Below are 27,887 nucleotides of genomic sequence, written 5' to 3'. Positions count from 1 at the left end.
GGTTTATCATTGTTGCGGTATAGGATAATATCCCTAAACTTTGGACTTCTTTTTCTTTTAATTAATTTTAGGGACGTTCTCCAATTTGAGTGAATTAAAGGTGAGTGCCTTTCCACGGTACGTGAGTTTTTAAAACTCTCAGACAAAAGAAACATCATAGTGTGGTGAAGAATAAAAATACTCATTTCATTACTGAAATGGGATCATTTTAGAGTTTACTGATAATATATGTTATGTCCTGTGTGCTTGACTGTTAACTGTGAATGGGCTTTTTATTTTAACACTCTCCAGTGGCATCTCATGAGATTATTTGGCTTGAATTAAATGTTAGGAAATTCTGTGAAAATGGCATTCTAATTTTTCTCTATTTCAAGCTTCATTAAGTATATTTGCACTTAGAAGTTGCAAGCAAGATGTTAACATTTCAAATGCTTAAAAATTGAATACATCTCACAATTTAAAATAAAGTAGCAGTAGACCTCTTTTTTCCCCTGCTCTAAAGGACCTTTCCAGCACTCTGCTGATCTCCTGTTGATTTGATTAATGAATATTTTACCGATTAAAAGTAGCCATTAATTATTGCATTTGGTTGCAGCAATAATTGTGTGTTTCAAATAAAAACTAATTAACATAATAAGTGGAAAAGCATCACGGCACATGAATTGTGCTTGCAGTTCACTACACCTGAAAGATCACGAGACGCCTTTTTGACATTTGTAGCTCTGCAGCTAGTTACCAGCAATTACGTTCCATTTGAATAGAAATTAAGTATCTGATTTACAGCATTACTTTTTATATTCTGAGATGTGAGCTACTGAGAATATTATGAGAATGTCTGCAATCACAGTGCACAGTAATATTCTCTTAATGAATCACGGTTATACCCTCCTGCACAGCTCCCTGCTTCATAGTTGCTGCTGGAGTTTTGGTTGGGTTTTGGGAGGAGAAGGTGCATGGGAATTGCCTTAAAAAGCGGTTGATCAAGTGCCATCCTTTCTGCCAGAGGCAACCGCAGGCTGAGGCTGTAGGCTGTTGTTTAGCTGTGCCAGAGGTCAGAGGAGGTACATGTGGACTGGACTGTATCTCTGTAATCAGCCCAGCTTCTAACAGGACCAGGAAAGGCCACAGCTTGAATCTCTAAGCAGAGGGAGGATGCTAGTTGTGCTCCCGTGCTGGAGAGAGGGGATTTGGATGCGGGATGGTACGTAGAGAGCTCACATACCTTGTAAGGATGGGAAGGGAGCTGTGATGTTGTTCTTTACAGGCTGCATGTGACCTTCCCACTGAGAACGCTTACAGTATATGGTCCTTTTTTTAAATTAAAAAAAATATTTTAAATAAAGAATTTCACAAATTCTGAACTTGGTTTACAGTACTGTAAATTAATGTAAAGCAAGAAAGCAACTCTTAGGGCAACCTCAGGCAAGTTCTGGTCAACCAGATTGCCCCACTGAGGAACAAAGGAACAGATCAGCTGCTTGGATCTGTCCGCTACCTCGCGGTTATCCTAGCATGTTTGATACTGTACAACCTCGGTTAACGCAAATTATTTTGGGGACAGAGGAATAGAAGTTTCTTTTTGATTTCTGGCACGGGAAAACTCTTCTTAAGGCAGTAGGTTGTCTGTAATAAGGATTGCAAGAGTAGCAAAGTAATATATTTTCAAATAAACAGATGAAGGCATGACTAAGTTGATCAAGTGTTTGGGCAGAGAACTTCTGTCCTGTTCTTATTTGTGTGTTGTGTTATTTATATATAATATATGGCACTGGAACGTTATGCACAGTCTCATTTTTCACTTTAATTGCCTATTTGAAGACAGCATGACAGATCCAAAGGTTGCTTTCAGCAACTGGGGAGCACTGTGGTCACTTACTAGTGTGCAATAATTAACTTAATTGCAGAAATTAGAACACTTTAAAGATTCAGGATCTGTGATTGGACTCAATGCATTGTTTCTCTTTTCTGTTGTGCATATCTGAAATATGTTTTTCTTACATGTGGTTATATCAATTTTTTTTGTTTGTAATGAAGGATACTTTTCAGAAGATTTGCAAACCCTTGTGTTTATGTTTACTTGGCTGTTGACTGAAAATGTCAAATGATCTACTTGGTTGTGTTGCTGAGCTACTATTTTAACCTGAAATCCTTTTAGTAATTATGCATTAAATTACTATATGTGAAGCTGTAATCGGAACCCTATTTGGCTGGGCAATGGGAGGTAAGGGATGGCCTTTATTTCTAAGAGTTCACCATCTGAATTAAATAGTGGCAGCTTGCAAGGATGAAACAGGATTTCTCAGTAATGGTGTTATATAAAAATGTTCTATTCTTCTGTTTTTTTTTTATATAAAAAATGTTCTACTCTTCTGTTTGCTGCAAGACTAAAGCACAGATTTGTTTCTGTGTAGGTTATCTGAAATAGCATATACTACCTTATCACCCAGCAAGATACCATTTTCTCATATGACAAAGCTCTGAATTCTTGTGTCTCCCAGAGCTTGTCTTAAAATGGAGTTTCACGTGTGCTGGTCTGCAGCAGTGAATGGATGCTGTTGGTTGTCGTGTTTTTGGAGGTTTTTGTGCTTGAATTTTCAGCGAGCTGCTTTTGAACTTCTGTGACCCCCATTTTTATACGGTCACTCTTGCAGTGATGTCCTCTGACTACTTCCTACAGGTTCTGCAGTCATAACACTCAGTGAAGGTAAAATGCTGGAGTGTTCTCTCTGGGATCAGGGTGTATTTCCTACGAAGCGCCAGTTTCTACAAATTCCCATTTTGTTCAGGAACTTTGCTGAAGACCGCCTTGCTTTCCTGTGAGGGGCACCAATGTGAAGAGGCTAGTGTGTGCTAAACCAGGGTGTTAAGTCAGCAGATGCTGCTTTCTATGCCTTCCAGCTGCCTGTGTGTGCATTCCCAATATATACTTGTTGGCTTTTTTTCCCGAGGCAACCTTCATTTAAATAAACCTTGTTTGATATTTCCTTTTGCTAACCACTTGTCTACGTGCGTAATATGTAATTTGCAGTTGTTAAGATTAACGCTAACTTTTTTGTGCTTGCGGGCTTTAGGAGAGATTCACAGTAGTTTAAATTTTGAACTGTGACCTCTGATGCCTTACCTTGGCTTTGGACTCCATTATCCTTCTGCATTAATGCAGCAATTGCAGTCAATCAGTTGCTGACTGGAAAGTAGCAGTCCTGGTTTAAGTAGCAGCAGAGTGCCAGTAGAGCACCGTCAGCCCGATAGAGCTGTCTCCCAGCAGGCCAAAAAGGCTGAGGTTTCATGACCTTCTTGTAATATTTATGTGGCCTGTGTCTTTCAGGTTTGGTTGGTTTTTTTTTTCATGTCTTCATGCACTTAGGATCAAGTTGATGGGGGAAATAAACTGCGTTCAGCTAACTGAGAAATTCTTGCAAGTCTGGGATAGACCAAACAGGGAGAATTTTGTACTAAAAAATATCCTGAAGCATCTAGTATTTGCTGCAATTGTGAAAATTGAAATAAATACAGTGTTTTCTTGTTTGTACTTGCCTGAATGTAGCTTTCTTGGTCACCTATTTAATGAGATCTTAATCTGAAAATGTGGAAGAGTTTGGTAACTAATCAGTTTCACACATTTTGATAACTTAAACTTGTGTGTAAATATTAAGGTGTTCTTCAAGTCAGGTTTAAAACTCTTGCAAAATCATGGTATTTATCCTCCCGTGTTCTGTCTTTGAAATGTAGAGCATCATCTCCTTTTTGGAGATGAGGAAAATTTTTTTTCTATTAAAGGTATAATTAGGGGACCGTGTTAATATCTGTAAAATCATAGTTGTCTGGGATCTTATCCTTTAAATTCATAAGAAGACCTGAGTATCACTGCTATTTGGAATTGAAACTGTGATATTCATAATGGCTTTCCTGTAGTGGAACTTTTGGGTGGGGAACGGTTTCCAGTAACATTGAATTTATCTGTTTCTGGTTTTTTAAGCTACATCCATGTTAAGAACAATTGCAGACTTTTGAGGAAGCCAACAGAAATGTTTGCCTTGGCATCATTAGTGAAGCGAGCTAGTTTCAAGGGAAGTGTAGGTTTTAATTAATTAGCTGAGCTGACTTATATCAGCCAGTTTTCAAGGCCAAGTGAAATACAAGACAGGCACTCCACAAACGTGGTGGTGGGTGAGTGGAATGTGTATACGGATGTTCTGACAAAGCCAGTTGTGAATCTGGGGGACTTGGGGTTGGCAGTTCATTCCACTGTGATCTTGCACCAATCTTGCACATAAAGGTGAGATTATCATAAATATCTTCAAGTGACTTGGGAGATAGATTATACTGCAAGTCCTTGGTCATTGTAAATATGAGTTTTAGCGCTTTTAAAATCCTTTGCAGGGCCTTTATTTTCATAACATTTGAGGTGTTTTGTTACTCTTTTTGAAATGAAACAGAAACAGAAATAACCCCCTTGGGCTGGCAAGGGGAGTTTGTCTTACTGCTATTGTTGCAGCTATTTGACTTAAGTAATGGCATGACTGATAGAAGACATGCTTTTCAAAGCTAAGTCTTTTTAAGATGTGTAAACCACTCCTGTCCGTCTTGCCTCCCAGTGTAATATCTACAACATCGGTGAAATCTGTTGGAGGGTTACAGGTACCAAAAAATCTTGAAAATCCCTTCACTTCATTTGTATCTGAACAGGCATTCATATGTCCTTCTTTCGGTACCTGGACTCTTGTCAATCTTGACCTCAACTTCTGCCTGTTAATTGGTGGTGCAGTGGGGTAAAGGCAGCACTGGCTACTTCATATTCAAGATGTTGAAGAGTAGTTTAAACTTTACCTCCTTTAAGTCATTATTTTTTCTTCTGAGACTACCTTTACCACTTTGCTAGTGGTAGTGACCTTTCCTAGTCCCTGTAAGAAGAAAGCTTGCGGTTGTAAAATAATGCCACTGAAATTTGTTAGCACTTTCCTGTGTGCCCTTTATAAGGTGAAAAGTGATTTTTCACAGTGATTTAAGTGCAGGAACTTTATGAAAGTGAAGTTCTCATATGAAGTTCCTTATGATAACTTTCATATTTTTTTAGGGCAAAACTTAGAACTCCATTATATAATGACAAAGATGTGGGTTTGTGCAGAAATACTCATGTAGAATAAAGTTATATAATTCATGAAGACTGTACTTACACAGGTTGCATATGCCTGTTTTATTATTTGCTCTTTTTAAAATACTTCACCAGGTTAGGATTTTGCAGTTTTTTTTCAAGCTCCAAGTTATTTCTGCATAGAGTGAGATGATTTAGTAATTGTAGCTTGGTTCAGTAGTCAGGGATTCATTTTGTTAGAATACGCTCCACAGAAAATGCCTGGCTTCATCTGAGTAGTTCAGAGATGGCACAGTGCAATTTATGGTCTTAGCCTTAATTATACACTCGTACTACTTGTCTGGTTGCCCAGTATGAAACAGGTTGTGGATATGAGAAATTGAAGGTGTCTAATCCTATGGATGATTAGTTGAGTAACTCTGTCTTGTGGGTGTTAGCACCCATGCTTTATAATCTTCTAGTAGTAAGGTGGGGGGTGACCTGGAACAAAACCCTGGGGTAGTGGATATGAAATGAAAATTTTATTTTTATAACATGTCATTAAAGAAAAAGAAAAAAACAGACTTTCCAAAATCTTAACACCATAGTAAAATAAAAGAATATAGCTAAAAAAAACCCCACAGCATTACAGGAAGTACATAGTGCTTTCTTCCTTCCCACTGTGGAATGAAATCAGTGGAACGTAATGCTTATGAGAAGAGACGAGTAATGAAGGCAGCTAATGTACAGCGGGTGGCAATTTGTTCTACCAGATTTAAAGTATTACAGCAAAACTAATGAAGTAGTGAGTCTTCGATAGGCTGTGTTAATTCAAGAAACGAGAGTAGCTAGTTAAAGTAATGCTAATTTTGATGGTTGGATTTGATGATCTTAAAGGTCCCTCCCAACCTAGACAATTCTATGATAAGCAACCAGTCCCTTTAAAATCTGTAGTTGTTTTGGTGTGTGCTGTCTGGATATTTTTCTTACAAGAAGGGGAGCTCAGATCAGTCCTAGGTTGTACTTTTAAAATACTTTTCAAGAACTAGATCTGTCATCCGTGAGTGTTTAATCCATTATAGATGTCTGTTTGGAAACTGGCTGGCTACTTTTGGCTGACTGACCAGCCTATGCCTGTTTGAAGAAACATTGACTAAATATTTTACGTTATAGAGGCCCATTTTGTGAGATTGATAACAGATTTTTGCCTCCCCTGCTCCTCATCCTTGACTCACATAGTTCAGTGTTGGCTGATACATAACATCCTGGTCATTGGGGTAATGTGTTCAGAAGCTTTGGCTTTGGGCAGCATGTGTTAGAAAATGGTCCTAGTGTCTGCATGAATGCGTTTAGGCATGAGAGAGTAGAGCGCTGGAAATCCAGACTTGAAGGTCGTGGAATACTGCTACTTAATCTCACTGTAGCTGTGTTTGCCATCCTTAAAAAAAAAAAAAAAAGGCAAACTAATTATTGTCATGTGGGTTGGGTGTTTTGGGTGTGTATTTTTTGGGGGGTGGTTTGGGTTTTTTTTGCAAGCCTATGATGGTTGTGGTCTTTCTGTAGTTGTTAACAATAATGTATATTCACCCTGTGCTCAAAAGCGTTGTAACATTGAGAAAGTAAATCAAGACTGTCTAAATTGGAAGTAAGAGACAATAGGGAGGGGGAGTCAGGGGCCACAGGGAAGAGGGCAGTACAGGGAAAGGATTGTATATATGTTTAGTCCTGTGGTACAAGAATGAACAAGTGGTTATAGATGTCTCCATGTGATTTTTACCTTCTTTGTATGTTGGGACATTTTGAGGGGAGAGGAGTGGGCAGTGAGGGCAGGAGAGAACAACAAGGGGGGACAGGAGGAGTAGCAAGAACCAGAGTTAGGAAAAGGCCGGAGAGAGGAAAGGTGTTGGTTGAAGTTGGGCAGAGGATGAGGAAGAGGGAATGGAGGTGGGAAAGAATGGACTGGGCAATTCTAAGACAGAAAAAAGCTGGCGATGGTGAGCAAAAGTGTACATGTGCCTTAGATTACAAGGCTGTACAGATTTTAGTGGGGCTGCTGGTGTGGCCTTTGTGCCCCTCCACCTGGGCAAGGGCTGTGCTGGGGCCACGTGGCTGCTGACACCTGTGGCACAGCTGGCCTGGTCTCTGCTCCTCTCTGATCTTCTCTGGGGCGGTGGCTTCAGTGCAAGTTTCTCTGCTTTCTTTTTATCTTCTGTCATTATGGCTGGGGAGGAGAAATAATATCCAAGTGTTATGTATTGTTCCTGCTACAGTGCAGAAGTGAATGCGACATTCTCATGAGTGGCAACCAAGCAGCTGGTTGCAAGAGGAATAAAAATGTGTGAAGTATTTTGAGAGCTAAATTAATACAAGATTTTCTTGACCACCTCCTGGATTATTTTTTGGTGGAATTGGGGTATACAGTGCAATCAACTTGAAATACATGTGAATTCTGATACGTGGAGGGGGAAAGGACTGATGCACTGAATGGAGACTCTGCAGTGCATTCTGAGCGTGTCAGACAGCACCTACTGAGAGACTGGATTCTGATTTGTGCAGATGCTAGCAAGTGAATTTCTCTGTGCTTTGATAACGTGCTCCTACTAAAGTTATGGGGGTTTTGGTTTTTGTCTTTGCATTTTCATCTTCAGCTGGTGTTATGGTGAGCCGCTGGCAAGCAGCGGGAAGGTGGTAGGCTCTTCATTAGAGCTTTCCCTTGTCCTCTCGCATGGATACATACAGCACTCTGATTTAAACCAGTCCTAATTTTGTCTCCTTCCGTCACAGAAACTGTTGTTTATAGATGGAGGTTAATCCCATTGAAGAACTGGGTTAGTAAAGATGTAGTCGTTTAACCACAGATGCCTAAACTTGGGCTGAGGTAGTTCTCAGATAGTCCTGGCTGGGATTAATGCTCAGCAGACATTCTGGATCGAGACAGTTTCACGGCAGGCTGTACACTATCGAAGTGTAAATCTAACGGAGCTCACCATGACAGCAGTAGTATGCTTGGCCTGCTAAATGACTGTGGGGTTTGTAGAAACAAAGGCAAGTAAAAGATCTTTGTGTGTTGCATGAACCTAATTTTGCCTCAGAGAAGTCAATTATAAAGGTAACTCGGAAGATAGCTGATGCTTTGCTGTCTTTGATTAGCTCAATAGGAAGCAGAGTGTGAGCATGGTATGCTGGTAATTACTGCAGAGTTTCGCTAGGCACCAGCAAGATCTGCTTCTTTTAAGGATAACAGGCTTGGGGTTGCTGGTTGGATTGGCACTTGTGCTTTTATCTTTCTTGTCTGAACTTCCTTAAAGGTATTTATCTCTTTAGGGACATACGGATAAAGGCATGTTAGCAAATCCTGGAGCCTGAGCTTTGCAGGAGCAGATGTAGGAAGAAAGATTAGAATCAGTCTGAGCTTTGAGGGGGCGGGACAGGGGATTCCCTATTCACCGAATAAAGACATTATCTGCTTCGGACAGTGGTGTGACAAATGCACCTTCCTCAAGCACAGTCCCCATTCAGTTCAGTTAAAAATCTTCCTTAAGGCAGGGCAGCAAAGACAGATTTCAAAATAATTGTATCATGTTTTAAAAACACAACAAAATCCACAAAAACCACCAGAAGCAACTGATAAGTCAAATAAATGTGGCTATCAAGATAATGAGCTTTTAAAGATTAGCAATGCTTAAAGTTGTAGGATGAAACAAGAACAATCCAAAATATGGGTTTTACCTGAGGTTTCTCCTCCCAAAACAAAATAGATACTTCTCAGAAATAAAAGATGGATAGCAGCAGTGCTATGGGGAGCCATTTAGTAAGAGCAGTTTGTGTTCTTTATAGATAAAATGCAGAAGTTGCACCTAGAATTGCTTTTAAAGTAATGTGTAAAATATGTTGTTAATGTTACGTAGAAATCTGCACAGGCATGATGCACATTTTCCATTGGGAACTGTTGCAGACTGTTGATGCTCAGCTCCGAAAAGTGGATTTCTACAATGTAGGACAAGGCTGTATTTGGAAGCTCAATATAATCCTATTTTTTTGATATAAGAAAACTACATAAACTATGGGCACACTCCCTTGGTTTTGGTTTCAGAAATTTAAACCAAGACTACTTCTTTGTTAGATAAAAGCAAAACTTAACTGAAAAGGACAATGAAAACAATGATTGAAAACATATTCTTTCATCTGAGTGAGTGCACTCGAGGGAATTGGATTATGTTTGCTTCAGGGTGTTTGGTGAGCAATGCTCTGCTTGGCAAGCATTTTGCTTCAAGTGCGTTTTTGTATGACTTTTCTGATTGAGAGCTTCAGAAAATAAGCTGTAGAGGAGGGAGAAAGCAAAACTCACAAATGCAGAAGAAAAGCATCAGTCCCATCTTAAGAGAGCTAATCACTCTTGAAACATCTCAAAATGTGTCAACTGTATTTAGAAATAGCTACATTAAAAAAGAAGAAAGCTTGACCCTTTTAACACTGTAAATCATGGAAAGCAGTGAAAACTAATATTTATGAGGGGGATTATGAAAGCTTGTGTGACAGTTGGAAATTACATCACTGTTGATGTTTCAAATTCTTGTGTAAAAGTAATGCAATACTGTATTTATGAATGAATGAACAAATGATTGTGTTGTGCTAAGCATACTCTACATGGATAAACTGGGTTGAGCTATTTTATATCTCTTGTCTTTGCTTATGTTACTTTGCAGTATACAGTCCCATATGTTTCAATGTAAATATAGAAAACTCAGTGCATGTATTTTTATTCCAGATACAGACCCACGTGTATTAGAGAAACAAGAACTTCAGCAGCCAACCTACGTTGCTTTAAGTTACATTAACAGGTAAGTGTGGTTATTTTACAGGTGTAACTGATCTTGGTTTGCACAATATGTGTATATATCCATATGCCAAAATGGTATGCTTATGTATGCATTCTGGTTTTTTTCATGTTATATGAGGCCATGATAACACCTGTTTTGGAAAGACAGCTGAATTAAAATTTAACTAATTTTTTTATCACTTATATACGGCACAAGTAGCACTTCAGCTGCAGGGTTCAAATGCTATGGGGATGAGATTTTAGCCTTTTATGTTTAAGCTAAATCTTGTGCAAAACAAGACAATTTATCTTTGCTTAATTTTTTACTATCTTGTACTCCACACAAGTGAGTGGAGAAAGACTTTTTTTTTTTTTTTGCAATTAAAAGTGAAATTTAACTGTTAGTAGTCCAATGCATAAGAGATATTTTTTTTTATGGTACTTTGGAAGTTTTTCAACCACTGCATATATTTTTAAAAATCTTGCTTACCAGCCCTCTATAACCTAGAACTTTGAAAAATTTAAGAAATTAAACCAATTTTTAAAGCATTTATCTAAATCACAGAGCCTTGGCTTTTCAGTTACTGACTGATGACAGAACTGAAACCTCCAGAGTACTCCAGCATGGAGGACTGGAAGGGTTGCTCATGTCTCAGGCTGTGTTATGGTAAAGAGCAACCTAAGAGCTGTTTGTTATTTTCGATCTCACCTAAGCACATTGCAGAATTCAATGAAGGTAGCTCAGATTACTTTTCCTCTGGGACAAGAGTGGCCCATGGAGCATGCTGCATGGCAGGGAAAGATGGCAAGGTTTTGTGCAGCTGTGGTGCCCCTTTTTCAGTACGTTTTTCTAACTGTCTTCTAATCCTAAACGAACACTGCATGGGTAGTGTAATTCCTCATTTAAAACCCTTTTTCCTGTTCTAGGTAAATCAACATGCTGCTCTTCTGGGATTATTTTGCCTTCTTTTGTATCACAGGGTTTTTTTGATCAGGTGTACTGTGGTTGAAAGTTAGTGCATTTTGGAAATGCATTTCTCAGAAAATACTCTGTATGGGATTATTGTCTTTTATACATGGGACACCAGTTTCCTTTTGTATCTTTGCTGTGTAGAGGATGAGACACAAACTCACAAGCCTGGAAGATTAACCCAAAATTTAATTCAGGATAGGGTGAGTTGATTCAAACTCTCATGGGTTATACATAGCACAAAATTTTTCTTTCTAATTCTACTTCATGTTAAAAATTGGAAAAAAAAACAAAACAAAACAAAAACAACCTAACCAAACCCAACAAATGTTTTCAAAGACAGAATCCACCGTTTGGCTTTGTATAATATTTGCTGTAGAGAAAGGGTGTTGGGGGGGGGAGGCAGGGGGGAGAAGACTTTAAAGTGTGAAAGTAAGAAGTGGTGTTCACTTGGTAAAATGACTAAATTTTCTCCACTGCATGAGGCTGTGATGATTAAGAATAGCGAGTATTGACATGATTTCCTGCTTGGCAAGTAACTCCTGTTCTTCCTGGAGACAGTCCTACCCTTTAAAGCATATTTTGAAATTAACCATGACCCTTTTTAACACTTATTTCTGTTGATCTCATTTAAGGTATAAAACTCCCCCCTGGCCCCCAAGATGAAGGTTTGGTATGTTGTTGTGTATGTTGGTATGTTTCCCTCTTTCCATTATATACTTGGGCATTTTCTCTTGTTGCTCCTGTGATTATTCCACTTAATGTGAGGGAGAGGGAATTTTTTTTGAAAATTAGGGAAAAGCTGTTTTGAGACCACAGAAAGTGCCACGGGACTTGGTTGTATGATTTGGAATCAGACTACTTTTGAAGTAGTTTGAAAGTGATATATCATCTAGATTTCATGATTTTGGTACCCTTTTTAACTGAGTGCTATGTGACGAGAGAGTTTTAGTTACTCACTACATATTTTGTCCACACTTTTTTACCCTTTCAATTCTGAGAAATAATTCCGCAGAGCTGAATTGAGTTGTTCTTAATGTAAAACCCAATCTGAATTGACTCTTATTTAAACCAGCTGGTATTTAATTGCTCTTTTAATTGTATTTTAATTTTTTCCAAAGTGCTGATGTCTTTCATTGAACCACCTGCTCTATGCAGCTCAAGCTCTTGAGGGAGCAGCAATATCCATTACACTACAAGACATGCCTTTCTATTTCCCACTACATATGCCAGAGCCGAGTTCTGCTTTGTTGTCCCAGGCTATGAACTCAGATTTTGTAGCCTAATACATGTCATAAACATGTTGCATACTGTTAGATATCAAACACCAGATACTGCTGCACTTTTTTTAAACCCGTGCTTTTATGGCTTCCAAGTGGAACTGAACTTTAGCTTGGTTCCTGCTGTGAGTTCCAGACCTTAAAACAGTCTTCCTCTGCAGGTTTGTATATTCAATATGTTCTGTGTGGGCCATGCGCTCTTGTGGACCCTGGGAAAATAGGGACTTCTGATTCTCAGGGACTGTCAAAATTGTATGATAAGATGTACACTTAATATATGTTGTGGTAGAAAGATTAAGTGGGTGCGCTTTGTGCTCTGCCGATTGCCCTGTTGTATGGTGGCCATTATAAGCTAAACCAAAACAAAACATAAATCTGGGTTGTCTGGTTTGATAGCTGGGAGGATAAAGTTATCAGTAAAGCAGACAGTAGAGACAGAAGGGTACAGGAGCCTTTGTTTCCAACCTGAAATGTACTCTATTTCCATTTCCTTTCTACCTCTGGTTATTTTCTCAAGCATATTAATATGGCAATATTGTATGTGCCCTGAAGTTCTGAAACAACCTTCAGATTGTAGATGTCTGAATCTATAAGGCTCCGTCTCTTTCTCTGCTGGAGATTTACTGCTGTTACAGCCTTCAGTAACTACACACAGATGCAACTTCCATAGTGTGTGATCCTCATGTAGACAGATAACATTCCTTTTAAAACCAGTGGGCAAAATATAAATTATAGATCATAATGGTTTATTATCGCTACATCAAACACTTGCACCAGACATTGACTGAATTGGCACAAATCCTTTTCTCAGACGAAGTTTAGTGTAGCCTTAATGCAGTCCCCAGTATTGATGATTGTTCCCTACTAACGTACGGTTTGCATTCTTAGAAGTCAAAATTAGAGTCAGTAAGGCATGCTACTGCTAAAGCAGATGCAGTTCATCTGCTTCTGCTCTGTAAATACAAGAGTGGTTTGTCTGCAAGTAGTTCAGTGGTGCTGCTATGTGAATGGGATGCTGTCTGTGATCTCTCAGGAGTAGTTGCAAACGAGCACTTGGGCCAACATCCTCCACTGCTTCATAAAGGTATTTCCTTTGTATATGGTTCAAGACACCTTTATATTTTGTATTGCATTAAAATGCAGTGCTGAAAAGTATTGCATTGAAAAGTAGTGCTTTCAGAAGGATTGTATGTTTGCTGTATGAAAAAATTGTATTCAGATATTTCATTGTCAGTGATTAGTGGCAATAATTAATATTGCTTATACTACTACTTAGATATAGTATTTACAGCTTTAAGTTAACTAACGTAACTATGAGTTTTCCTTGGTGTTCATTGGAACCTACGTAGTGCTGTTTGTGCCTCTAAGTCTGTTGGTCTAGGACTTTGGCAACGGTGGTTCTCAAGATTGCTGTATCAGCATGGGAATGTGAAGCCCTGGCATTGCAGCACACTGCCAAAGCTTTTAGGCTTGTGCAGTCTAATGGAGAGAGACTCCTCAGTACTTGCACGTTTTAAAATTTGTTTAATATGGATACTGCTGGTTACCTGTTAGTGATGAAAGCAGCTGTTGTGGGAACAGGGTTTGTGTGTGGGGGTTTTTTAAACCAAACCAAACATTCCAGTGTTATTAGTACAAGTGAGAATGCAACAAATACTTTCTTTGGCTAAAAAGGTAATAGTAAAAAAATGCTAAAAATTAAAAGCTTTTATTCCAAAACTTAATGAATGAAAAATCCTTTACAATAAAATTTTAAAGGAGATGGTAAGTACCAGAAATAGGAAGAAAGCATAATTTATTGGAGTAAATTCCTTTCACTTTGAAAATGGAAGGTAGGAAGTGCCATAGTAACTTGGAAGCATATGCTGTAAAGAGAACAACTAAACATGCATTTAATACGGTTTCTATAAATTACATGTTCCTTAGATACAGAAAATGCTTTGATTAAAAAATTTTCATCATGGTGGGGAAAAAGGGAAACCAGAATGCACCTACAACTGAAACTAAGCTGCCTTAATTATAGAGTATTTCTATTGCAAATCGCATAAGAGCTATACTAGGGAAAGGTTGAAAGCAAAGACTATTGTAATCTTAAAATCTTTTAAAAGCTACCAAAATACTTTTAATTACATTAATCCTAGGTTCTTTTTTAATAGTGGTTTTCTGTTGATAATTGAGGTGATACAAGAAAGGTTATATCATAAAATAGGTTTTAAGCATCAATCCTGCAAGCACAGTTACAGCACACTGAGTTGAACAGTTTCAGTGTTGCATGTGGGCAGTCTGTTGAATGAGGCTGTTGAATGTCTATAAGGTTTATTCTTGTGCACAGCTGGAAGAACAGATGAAGCCTGTGATCAAAACTGGATGGCAGTCTTGGGTGAATAGTCGAAGATTGTCATTGCATATCTCTGAGCCAGTCCTAACATTTTTGCTCCTCCTTCTGAATTTCCTTTTAAGTAGCAAGATTCTGCCTCAGTCTTACCATTTATAAGTTCTTATAGGCTTCAGGCTTCTCCCCCACTTCCCTTTCCTCTCAATGGTCATTGACTTCTCAAGAACAAATTTCCCTACTCTGCTTCCTTTTTTAATACCACTAGCAGTAAAATCAATCATTTCTATGGGCATATGCATTTGTGAAAGGAATTAATTGCATGTAAAGTTCTAACCGTTGCAAACTGTCCCTGTGTCTTGTCCAGCTCACTAATTCTGGTTCTACTGCTATTACCTATTTTTTCCAGCACTAAAATTAACAGCCAACACCACAGGATTTAGTGATCATTTGAAAGTTATTTTAAAAAGTGGTAAGTCTTCAGGTAGCGATATATTTAGTATGCACTATGTTACTAATGCAATAACAAGAAGAATGCTTTGGATTTGGAGGCAGTGCCCTTTGACTACATACGTGTGGTTTCTTAGCGGAGCATCCAAACCACATGATACTGGTCCTTTATTTCTTTGGCCTCAACTCTTAACTTTTTTTAAGGTACTTTGCTCGGTGCTGGGTAGAAATTTAAAATGCTTCTTATGCCTTTCTATACAGGAGGTTTACTCTTGCCATTGGCCACTTCCATTCATATCTGATCTTTATCACTGGGGATATCTTCTGCTGTGTGTTTAGTGGGTTTCCTCTGACAGTTGGTTCTGCATATGCATTTAGTTACAGCAGTTAAACACGCTTTCGGTAAGCGTAGGGATTTATGGTAAAGCTACCCAGCAGCATCCACAGCTTTTGCAGTACCATTGCACTTTTTCCTGTGGTAGTGCTATGACAGATTTTCTGGGGTAAGCTATCAGCAGTAGTTAAGCTGTCAAGAGGCACTGTCAAGAGACTTCTCCATTTCAGGAAACCTACTGGAGATCAGTTTTTCTGCACAAGAAAATCCAGCCAGTGAATCTGATAAACTCTTGCTGTGCCACCTGTTCAGACCCGCTACATTTTGTAGTGCCTAGCACCACAGTTCTTGCCCTTTGTCTGAAAATTTAACTTTTCCTTTCTGTAATATGATACTGTCTTATTTGAATTGCATATCACTGCTCTGTAAGTGCAGCGATTCCCTCAGACTGTTGGTTCTCATCACATTGAAGGGGCACGCTGATGCTTCCAGTAGCTGTTGGATTGGATGTGTGTGACAGAATACAGAAATGAAGGGATCAAAGTAACATGTCAATTGCTAGATAAAATTTTTCTGTCTGAGCTTATTTTTAGGTTTGCAGTGACCAAGTTGATCATGTGTTTTTATTCATGCAGCCGTATCTTTATGCTCTGCTGTTTGACTTGTTCTGGAGATGGAACAAGACTAACTTCAGATGATAATTCAAACAAGATGCGTAGAAATAAATGTTAGTTAGGGTAAAGGGAATGCCTTTTGGTTTGGAAGGATTTATGCAGTTGGCTTTGTTTTCTCTTTCTCTTTTTATCAGTTTCAAGCTAAGTGAAACTGAAGATTTATGTAATGTAGAGCTCTTTTATTTCATGTCAGCAGTAAAGATCAAAAAGAAGATTGGCATTTTAAGGAAAAGCCGTAATGCTGTGCCCTGAAATAAAAATTACATGGTGAATTAAAGCGTGTAGGACACTGCAAGAATGTGGTTTTGTTTTTAATTGAGAGATAATTAGCTTTCTTCTGGCAATGCTTATATGGAATACTCAGGGATAGAAAAAATTCCATCTTGTGAATTTCAAGTAAAAGCAGCACTGCTGAGTCAGCATAATTCCTTGTGAGTGTGCGTACAAACACCTCTCTGTGTGTAGTTTAGTTAGCAAACACTCAAGCCATCAGTATAAATTCTCCAAACTTTCAGGATTCTTGTCTTTAGTGGTGTTTCTTCATCTGTTGTCAATGTGGCATGCCAAAATTGATGAAAAGATCATCTTGCCTTTCTGGCACTGTTTTTTGTCTTGGCTGGTCCTGTTTCAGTTCTCAGCTTTCTGCATATATTTGCTATTTACCTTTGCACAGGTCACTTTCTTTTGGGTAGGAAGAAATTCTTCAGTTTCCCTCGCTTTGAAGAGGAGTGCATTTCTTTTCTGTGATGTTTTAAATTTGATCGTAAGCAGCAGTAGTGCTTTCAGAAGGATTGTATGTTTGCTGTATGAAAAAATTGTATTCAGATATTTCATTGTCAGCTATGTGGGGTAACAGCTCCTTCAGTATCTATTTCTTTGTATGATCACACAATGAGGCCTTTACTCTTATTGGACTACGGTAATAACATACATTCATTCTTTATATTACAGTTATTTAACATACTCACAAAGCTATTTGAAAAACATACTAATGTGCCAGTTTCATATCCTCTGCAGAAATGACAATTTGTGGGAACTCTATTGTGCTTTGATTTCAGAGTGAAGGATGAGCAAAAATTTTACATTTGTGCATTAGTTTTCCTTCAAGTACAAACTGAGATAAAATGGCTGAAAACAGTGGCTCTTCTTCCTATCTTTACCACTCACAGAAATGACTGCTGTATACAGCTAGTTACCTCCTGTCCTGTTTTGTTTTGTTTTGTTTTTTTCATTAAAGCACCATCAACAACAGTAGCAAAATATTACATGCACAAGAGAAAATTACAGAGTAGATAACTTTCTAGGAAAGGTCCTTGCTCTCCAGTGTTTCGCTAAAAGCTTGTTGTGACTATCTGAGCTACATGTGATGACTTGCAGACTGGCAAACTTACTATCCCTGGAATCCCAAGGTGGTCCAGACCAGCTGCTGTTAATATTCATTGACTGTGGCCTGAATTTTTAAATTCTAAAGGTTGCTTATTGTTGGTCTTTTGTACAAAAGTAGTTGTTCTTTTTTATTTTCTAATGTTACTGCTTTTTTTTTTTTAAAAAAAAAAAAAACAACAATATTTCATGGCAATGCTACCCATTTAGATTAGTTGCAAAAAGGCATGCATCAGATTAATCTACAGTAAGACTAAAAATGTGAATTTTCAAATAAAGTTAGTAGTTCAAAATGCAAATTATTGCATTACTTTGGTTTTCCTATATTAGCTTTTAGATGTGTTAGTACTTTGCGTATTCTTAGATTCCTTCCCATAATCAATATCCCACTAATTTGTAACTTATTAAAATGTAACAAACCATATTCTGGAGTAATTCCTGAAGTGTCTGTAGGCACTTGGTGTTTCCCTCCCTTCTCCCTCATTCTTATTTTTGAATATAACGCTGCCAGGTAAGGGCGCTCACACATCATTTGCAAAGTCTTGCTAGTATTAAATGAGGGACTGTGAGCATAAAAGCCACGTAACAAAATAGAGTTGCAGCACAAAGTATGTCTTTGTATCTTGTTTTAGACATTTAGAAGTAGGGCTTCAGTTTGGAGGCTGCACACCGAGGCTGTTCCGGTTATGCTTTAGAACAGCCTATAGCCTAGCCTAAAGATTAAGCACAGATGAGAGAATATTCTTAGTGCTGGAGAACTTGGCTCGTAAGGAAAGAATATTGATGTCATCTTCCGCTACATAAAATCTACTCCGAAGTGTTAGTCTCAGCCTTAATTTTCATTAAATATTTTTGCAATTGGGTTGACCTCTCAATTTGATTTTGAGCCAGAGAGAAAGTTTGTATATCCTGCAAGGATGCATTCATTCTCCCACCACTTCCTCTGCAATACTCCAGTGTCCCAAGAAATGGAGACCAGGTGGAGAGGTTGACGGAGTTGGCTTCTTCACTTTTGTTCCTAATGAGGCCGGGGGTGCGTTCAGCAGGCTGACAAGGGAGTTTTGCAGTCCATCAGCAAAACGCTCATGGAAGATGGTTCTCTGAGATCTATGACTGGAATAACACAGATTATAATAGTCACCAAGCACTTTCAATACAGAGCTGGAGGAACCTGTGTTGTGCACTGGAATCCCAACTAGGTTTCATGCCATGGAAATGTGAAACAAAATGAAGGTTAAAACTGAAGTCAACTGAAAGCAACTGGTAGAAATGAAACGTGAGCACAAGAGAAATGAGGATATATATTATGACAAGGAATTAGTGAAGCTTGACTGCCTTGATTGTAAGCAGATATTAGATAGTAAAGGAACTTCTAATATGATCAAAACAGAAGTAAGAAGAAAAGGTTCCTGAATTTTATTTTGCTTTTGATTTTTCCTTTGGAGCTGCTCTCATAAACATGCAAAGTGGTACTAATGCTAAGAGGAGGAAGCCCTGGCACACCATCTGTGAAGGATTTTTTTTTTTATCTGGTTACTTTTGCTAAGATAGTATGGCATCACGTAATCAGAAAATAATTTTTCAACAGTGTAGAGACATATGCAAAACCATGGGACTACCTTTTTGTTGTTGTTGTTACAAGTGCAAAAACAGAGAATAGCTTGCTCTGATCTTGTCCTTGGATTTTTCTGAAACTTGTTGTCCACACCTCAGAATGTGAAGACAATTTACAAGGCTGTAAAAGTGAGAATTTGCACTATGAGGTAGAAATAAAACCCTGAAAGTGGTGAGCATACATGGGCTACTTCTGATATACAGCTGTTGAACCTGTTTGTGAGTACAGGTGGAAAGTTACATACCTTTGACTTCTGAAAGGCTAGCTCTAAAGTCTAATACAATGCATTTTAACAATAGTTGTTGTATATGTTTGCATTACATGTTGTTTAAGCAACATGTGTTGAGTTAAGGTGGCCTAAAACAGTCAAAAAGCTTGCTTGGTTCAGTGACCAAGTGCTATTGAAGGGAGGCTTTATTCAGTTAATTTGGCTCAATTATCATACAATTAGTCAGGCTGATTTTATACTTTTGGAGTCTTGGTTTCACTGAAGCAATACATTTGCAGACATTAGATTTTTTTGTTCTAATTTCCCAGAGAACTGTCAGAGAACTGAGAAAGGTTTTCTCTTTGTTATTGTTGGGAGTTGGTTTGTTGTTTTTTGTGGTTTGTTTTTATTTTTTGATCAAGCACATCTTGTTTCCCCAAGTGGTGTATGAGGATACAGGCAGAGATGGAAATAATTACAACAGTAATTCCATCTACAGGTGTAGATGGTCCACAGGGGTAGACAGTGCTGATTAGTCCTTGATTTACAGAGGAATTGTGGGTTTGCCTTGCAGGGTTGTTTATGATCTAGTCAATATTAATTTAATGTATGTGAAAGACACCCTAACAGAGAGGGGAAGTAGCTGTGGATTGGGGTACGTGCTCTACAGCCTTGGTATTACCAACTGTACTGACATGGAGAGCTATTTCAGTGAGACTAGCCTCATCATCCTAAATTTGTATGTAAGCTCATGTTAAACTCTTCTCCTGTAATAGCGTGACCTTCCTTTTTCAACATACCATTTTTTCTTTGGTATCTGCTGCTGTGGTGTACTACAAGGAATAGTGAAGATTTGAGTAATTTCCTTGACTTTCTTTTAATGCTGTTAGACTGAGATTACTCAGTTTGGTGGGTTTGGGTGTGTTTAAATATAAGAGCCTGTTTTGAATATTTCCAGCGCTGATACTTTCAGCTTATGCTTTTAGTGTGATCTTTGGAATCTGACCAACTACAGAAATACTACCTGTTACCTGTATTGAGATCCTAGAAATGCTCTGAATTTGCACACAGTGCTATATAGCAACTCTTTAATAAAAAGAAAACCAAGAGTGTTACCACTTTCAATAATGAAAAAATACCTCTTGCTAAATGCAGTTCTCATAATCTGCTAAATATACTGTAAAAATTACAGTTTGTGGGGGATTTCACATACATGCAGGGGAATACTTAGGTTTCCTGTTCCCATTAATTTTGCCACGTAAAATATATCCCTTTATTTTTTATAGTTTTTATACTGATTTCTTTTTCACAGTTCTTAGTCATTATGCACCCAGAGGTTACCCTTTTTGTTGTTGTTGTTGGTCCCCATTTAATGTAGAAGGCTGGGAAAAGCGTTTGAAGAAACCTGTAGTACAGTTATATAAAATTAATGTGTTCTTTGTGCTAGTAGAAGGAACATATAATCAATAAGTAACAACTCTAATTTTTCTTTTAATGCTCCATGTAGTGCAACCTCATTTATTCTTATTGGCAGCTGAGGTCCTGTGCACATAATTGATCATTTGCACCATACATTTTAAGGACCTGTGAAATGTTGCTGGTAGTTTTGATTTTGTCCATCTGGTTCAGGTAGAACAGTGTAACTCAGCACAGTTAGGCTAGAAATTGTAGACAATGCCACTGCTCTACTGTAAACCAGTGTACATTCCTTTCAGTCGACAGTGAGTTCCCTATAGACTTAGGACCAGCCCAGTAAGGGCCCTTGACTGGAATAGCACATTGACTTCAGGTGTATCCACCTCGAAATCTGTTATAGGAAGCTTCTTGTCACAGTTTCTAATTGACTTCTTTTACAAATCACATCTGCGTCAAGGAGGACTACCTTCAGTCACCTCAGCGATGTGTTGCTTGTGAGAGATCGTGTTGACTATCTTCCTACATGACTTGGACCATTAATATTATGAAGCTTATTTTTTCTCTAACAATATTTTTGTGCAGGGATTAAATCATTCCCCAAACTGAATGTAACAGATTTAGTTTTGATTTCAGACTACAAAATTTACAAGATTTTGCTTACATGATGTGCAATATAAAATCACAACCTATGTCCTTTCCCAAAAGTATAGTAAGTCTAGGGATTTATTTTTTTTTTAAATTTAATTATTGTTTTAATATGATTGAGAGGTAAGGAAACAATGCTAGTAGTGCAGGCTTTATAGGAAAAGATGTCATATGTTCAGTGAGCTAGGCAATTAAGTGCATTTTGACTTCATATTCATGTGATCCATAAAAGATGTTCAGTTTCCTCATTATTATTTTTCCTTTCCCTTTGCTACCTCAGTGATGGTATATGCAGGCAGAAAATACTGTTTCAGTAAAGTTTGGGCTTAGTTATTTCACAACCCAATGTCTGAAAAGCATGCTGGGGGTTTTGTTCATATGTTGTGATGAAAAGGCTTACAGTTTTGTAGTAAATGATTATGATGGGGAAAGAAAAGAACTATGGCACAGAGGTATTCCATCCACATTTCTTGAAAATAATTTCTTGGCAAAAGTTGTAATAAAGTAGAAGTCCATTAACTGTGAACAATTTTTTATTTGTAACAGCAGTAATTGTATGCATACTGTTTGTCAATGCACGTTCACACATTTGGTATAAGAAACACTGCTATCTGAAGAGTTCTTCAGTCTTGCTGATGTCCTCATTTTGTTTAAGACATCGTTTGTTGGGGCAGCATGTAGGGCACAGTGAAACTTTGAGTGAAACCTGAAACTGGATGAAACAAACCTTAAGGCTGGATCAAGTTCACAAGAACATTTGCTGAGGTTTGTAAGTCTGGGTTGAATTTGCAGCCGATCTGTGCTCACTTACTGTCCGTTGAAAGAACTGCAAGAAATGTATTGGTTTCATATGGTTTCAGCCTTCGGTCATTTCATACTACTGGTCACTTCAGTAAAAGCTGGACATTGCTTGCTCAAACTCCAGTAAAAGTGAACTGAGGCCTGTGTAAAGTGATTTTAAAAAGCCAGGTGTGGCAAATGGTTTGACAGTATCATCAGGTAAGAAGGAGACAGAAAGCAAGAGACTTCTGTGCTTCCAAAAGCACGAAGAGGGAAAGGCAGGCATAGTCGGGATCTCCTGCCACTCTTGAGAAGCTCCCAATTGGTCATAATTGGGCTGCAGGACAAGTGTTAGGATTGGACCATGCATGCAAGGTGGGGTTTTTGTTGACAGGGAAGAGAGCTTAGGGAAAGGCTGAAGAGCAAAAGTGAGGATAGCTTTCCCTTGTGGGTACAAACATGGGAGTTTTGTGGAGAATTTCTTCTAGTCAGGGGAAAACAAGGGAGAAATTTTAATTGCCGTATATGAGTATTTGGGGGGAATAAAAGACTGGATTCAGCTGAGTTTTAGGATGACAAACGTACAAAGAAAGGAGAATTCAAGGGAGGGGATACAGAAGCTGAGTCCAGGAAGAGTCCTTCAGTGTGATGGGTGGGGGCCAGTATCTCATTTTGGCAGTTAGAGAAGGGAGGCACTAAATTTCTCATTGAAGGGTTATTTCTGGATACTGATGAGTAGATGTAAAAGGAGAGCTTTCTGTTTTGAATCATCTCTAGTAAATATCATAGAATCACAGAGTCATTTTGATTGGAAGAGACCTTTAAGAGACCATAAAATCCAACCGTTAACCTAGCACTGCCAAGTTACCACTAAACCATGTCCTTCAGCAGTACATCTACACGTCTTTTCAATACCTCCAGGGATGGTGACTCAACCACTTCCCCGGGCAGCCTGTTCCAATGCTTGACAACCCTTTCAGTGAAGAAATTTTTCCTTATATCCAATCTAAAGCTCCCTCGGGGCAACTTGTGGCCATTTCCTCTTGTCTTATTGCCTGTTACTTGGGAGAAGAGACCAACCCCCACCTCACTACAACCTCCTTTCTTCTCACTGCTGGGAGAACTTTGTTTCCTCATCCTCAGAAGATATTGCTTATACTGCTGCTTGCAGCTCTGCCTTGTGAGCACTGTATCACAGGAGAAGTCACGTGGATGCATGTTTGAATATCTAGGACTTGGTATTGTTCTTTTGAGGTAATACCACTAACAAATAGTTCCCTTTTTATTTCCCTGTCAACAATGCTGGAATAAAATTAGCTAGCACTTGAAACTGCTGAACTTTGGTTTTAGTGCCAAAGTATATGGACATGTATTTGGCAAAAGAAAATTCAATAATAAATTAAAAGTGATCTCCCAAAACATATGTAGGAAGCCTGGTTTCTGGCAACACAACATATTTCATGCCAATCAGAGTTGTGGAACCTGCTGGCCATTTTTTACTAAGCTTAACAGTAGGGTAGAGGTCTTAAAAGTTAGATAAATTAATCTAATCTTTGTATAATAAGTTGTTGGCTAGGCAAGAAACACCCCAATGAACGCTCTGGGTACTGAGGGAAAGGACTCAGCTGCTAAATGCTGTCTGGCAATGCAGCCCTTGAGTAGCCTTGGCACATAGGAGTCTAGAGAAAGCAGGTTTCCATTATTTTTGCTGGTCATAGGCAATTTGTTTTCTGTCTATATCATCTAATGGCAGACTCTCTACGGCCTTCTGTTTGGCGCTCTAACGTTTCTCGCAGTACTTCCCAGAACTACTGGTTAGTCCTTAGGGAATTCACTAAACACCTATGAGAAATTAAGTGCCTTGCTGTAATGCTGGCTTCAGATCAGGAGGAGTTGTAAAGAACAGCATAAGGTAGAAACAGTTCTAGGAGGAACTTATAATAAGAATAATCACCCAGATATGCAAGAAACCTCCCAAATCAAATCTTCCAGTTATGTCTCTTTGGCACTTGTCTTCCTGAAGATATTACGCGTTGCAGACAAAGGCAGGCAAAGTCTGTGGAGCTGAAACTGGGACTGGGGATCCCATAGTAGCCATGACAGAGAACGGTATTTAAAGAGACAAATCCTATTGGTCTTGAATAGTGGGTCTCCGTGCTTATTTCATTTGTAACCAAAAGTTTTCTGCTAACTTTCAACAACTAGTCCACAATATCTGAACTATAACCCTGGTTTTCAAGTGACAGATGATGACAACTTGTCTAGATAACTACATTAACATTTACTTTTGGGTATCGATCCTAAAAACTGCATGTACAGAAAGAGGGCATACTGACAGGACTTTTACATGATAGCAGCAGTTCACAGAAAGTAGCATTTTCATGATCGTGTCTGTGATACAGCTTTGAGGAGAACAAAACCAGATAGTCCCTGAGGAGCAGTTCAGCCAAAGCGACTCAGAGGGTAAGAACTGGCCACCACTAGCCTTGTTGCTCTTGCTGCCTGACTGCATATTGGCTGTCTTGTTTTCCCCTCCTGATTTCCTGTGAAAATGAAATTAATGCAACTCAAACTGTGCCTCTGAGGTGTTGTTTTTCCTGAATAGAGCATTTCTAGTTCTCGGTGCCTTGAAACAATAGAGACAGAGCTGATGACTTAGATTTTATTTGGTGAGATGCTATGCGATTTAAGAAGTATCACATAGGTTGAGAGGTAGTGACAGGATATCAAACACTCATTGCTGTGAGAAGGAACATAGGATCTCACCAGATAGGAAAGAAAAGTGAAAGGAGAAAAGAGTGAGGTCTACGAGGAGGCCATATTTGCTCTTTACTTCCGTTTGTGCGTTATAGCTTTGAGACTAAGAATATGTATTTTTCAAACACTGCTGGGTGAGATGCAGAGGAAGGGAGGTGTTTTGCATGAAATCCCTTCTGTTGCACCTCTTGTTGAAGACTGTTGCAATTGCTGTTACCAAAGAGAGAATTACTGACAGTAGCCAAGTTAAGATGAATGTAGACTTTCAGTTCTTCTGTTTATCTCTTGAGGGGATGAAATGAGAAATGTTTTCTATGGAAATTAGAGGACAATTATAATAAATATTCCCAGGAGCATGTAAAACACCTAAACATATTCTTCATCAAATATTGTCTCTGTTATCGTAGCACAAGTCAGAAACTGCTCTTTTCTTGCATCATTTGATTCTTGGGAAAGCCATTAGTGAAGGTATGAAGCTGTGCGTCAAGATGCACAGGTTCTGTTCCCCATCCCATCAATTACCTCCTTTGCAATCTGAGGCAAGTCATTTTTCTGCCCCTGTGTCACCTCCTAATCTGTCTGATGCTTTGGCTGACTCTTGACAGATCCCACTATATCTGTGATAAAAAGTATTTTATATCAGACAGGTGGTGTTGTCAACTGCATCTCTCTAGTTGGTGTCTGTTCCTGCAGCATATTGAGAATTACAGTTAATAAGCTAATCAAATAGAAGTATGTTAATTTAATTTCAACGAAACAGATGTTACTTTAAATTCCATAATACGTAACATAGAGATCAGTTTTTCAAGACTGGACAAGATGGGCAATATAATGTAAATTAAATGCAGAAATTTCCACTAACGTAAGTGGAGACTCTACTGTGGTTTATAAAGGTTTGGTTAGTTTTTCTGCCCTCAACGGTTCATTTTCCTACATATTTCTTCTGCTTTGGTAGTCTGGTTTAAGCAAGAAACAAAACTGTCAAGGTGCTCTGCTCTCTAGTAGAAGCCTGCACAGAAACACGCAGCTGTGTGAAAACGTATATGCTGGGAGACTTCTTTCAAATTTCAAATTCTTTGTGCTTGGCATTCATATAATAGCTTAGATCTGTTGGCTTCCTGAACTTGCCATTTGTCAGAAAATGGGCATTTATGAACTTGAATGTATGGTATGAATCTAATACGACTAAAATTAGGCTATGTAAGCTTCAAAAATTATATTCCAAGAAAATACCAACATTAATTTGTAGTCCATTCTCATCTCTTAATTTCTTTTTTTTTAATGGTGATTGGTAAAAAGCCCACACCACAAAATACCATTGTCCACACTTAATATATCGTCCTTAGTTCTGTGGAATTAGTGAGCTTGAAAACCTACTGACAGGAGAATATTTTAGTCCAGATGGCCTCAGCTTTGTGTAATTTACCTTTTAATGTATGGCTTGCCAGCTGGGACAACTTTGCTTTGGGTGAAATTTGCATAGCCATCAGATATTTGTTACATGCCTGGAAAGAAAAGTGGGAGCAAGTTCTGGCTTATGCTAATACTTTGCTATCGCCACATGCTACCACTAAAGCAGCAAAAAAGAATTACACTTTTCATTTGTTCTCAGCAGTTAAACTATGAGTCTCTGCCTTATAAAGATTAGATATTTTTCCATGAGCTCTTTAGTACTGATGAAGCAGGCAGTGCTTTAATCGTGAAATTGTTTCACCTTGTTAAAATACTGCCGTTCTTGTTGAACAAATTAAGTTATAAAATACTGAATACGTGCACCAGGCATTTCCAGACTTCAAATAAATTTTCAGACAAAACAAACTAAAACATTATGGGAATTCGCTTTTTAATGCTTGTTTTTATTCTAGTTCTGTTTTTGTTACAGTAGTTTTAAAAGATTAGACATTACTGGTTCTAAAATAGTGCCATGCTATTCTTGTAAATGTCCCAATAACAACAATAATTAATATCCCCACATTTGCATTTTAAGCCACTCCATTTCCCTAGTCATCTATTACTTGGATGTAAAAAATAATTTCTAGTCAAAACTTGGCACAAAATACCCAAATTCCATACTTTTTACCAGATGTAAAAATAAAAGTGAACAAATTCATCTTTTTTCCCCTCAATTAAGGGGCTCAATAAAGTATGAGTTAAATTTTGTCCTTGTTTTGATAAATTGTTTTCATTTTTGAAAGTTCAGAAAAGCTCTGATTTGAAAAAAAAAAAGAGGGGGGGGAATAATAGAAAAATTAAGAAGGGAGGTAGAGGAAAGGGTATCTGCCTCATGACTGTTAATAACATGAAAACTGCTGCCTTCCGGTATGCTGAACAGCCTCAGCTCCTTGGTGATTTCAGAGGAACACTCTCTTTGTATAGCGGAGCACCGTAAGAAAACAAGTTGCCATCTCCATTTATAGGCTGCCTCCATATTTAGATGGGTTTGCTCACAGGCTTTGGTAGGGTGCTGATCACATCTGTCTCAAAATCCATCCAAGTGGTTAATTCAGGCCAAGGGCCTTGTCAGAGGTGTAGTTGCTTCAGAGTAATGTGTGTCCTTGTCTTCCTGAGAAAGTTTATAAATGTTTTTCCCCTACATCCATTTCTTATGAAGACCCTGGTTAGCCCAACCCACAACTCATTACATAAGCCTGTAGCTTCCTATTGAACCTTCTGGAAGGAAACTTCTCGAGCCCAGAGTGAAATTTCTGGATATTGAGAGAAACCCATTGAAAGATGGATTTAAAATTATACTTGATGAGATGCAAGTTTTATTCTGTTTTTGCTGTTCTAATTTTAAGTTTTCATTGGGGAGAAAAGTTGAGAAATGTTGAGACTCTCAGAAAATGGCAGAAGTGTCTCTTGCTTTGGGTTAGCGGCCGCACAAAGCCCCCCAGTGTGCTGGCCAGAGCTCTGCCCTGTGGCACTGGGAGTGAGTGGGCGGTTGTTTCATACAGAGCTCAGGCGCGGTTTTCCTGCTGGATTGGTAAAAGTCTGTTGCAATATTATGGGTTTTATACCAGTGAATCATCTCTAGTTAGAAAAACTTTTCCTTCAAGTCTGACTTCAGTTCATGCAAATATCCCAACTGCGTCTCCCATCAGGGGAATTGTACGGTTGTGGCAGATTTCTGTCCAGAAGTGCTAGCTTGCCCAA

General features: G+C 38.4%; 1 protein-coding gene across 1 annotated transcript in view; it reads left to right on the top strand.

Annotated features, from left to right (window-relative positions):
* JAZF1 (JAZF zinc finger 1) overlaps positions 1–27,887 on the top strand; it is a gene marked incomplete at its 5' end in the record, with an annotated part of 195,309 nt that overhangs the window by 99,102 nt on the left and 68,320 nt on the right. The window contains one exon of the mRNA XM_082479950.1: positions 9,840–9,912. Coding sequence (XP_082336076.1) covers positions 9,840–9,912 — 73 coding nt within the window. The remainder of the gene's footprint in view (positions 1–9,839; positions 9,913–27,887) is intronic.

This window comes from Vanellus vanellus (assembly GCF_965231255.1).
Source record: "Vanellus vanellus genome assembly, chromosome: 2".
NCBI classification, from domain to species: Eukaryota; Metazoa; Chordata; class Aves; order Charadriiformes; family Charadriidae; genus Vanellus; species Vanellus vanellus.
Note: the sequence above shows the minus strand (reverse complement) of the source record. Positions and strands in the feature narration are given on the sequence as shown.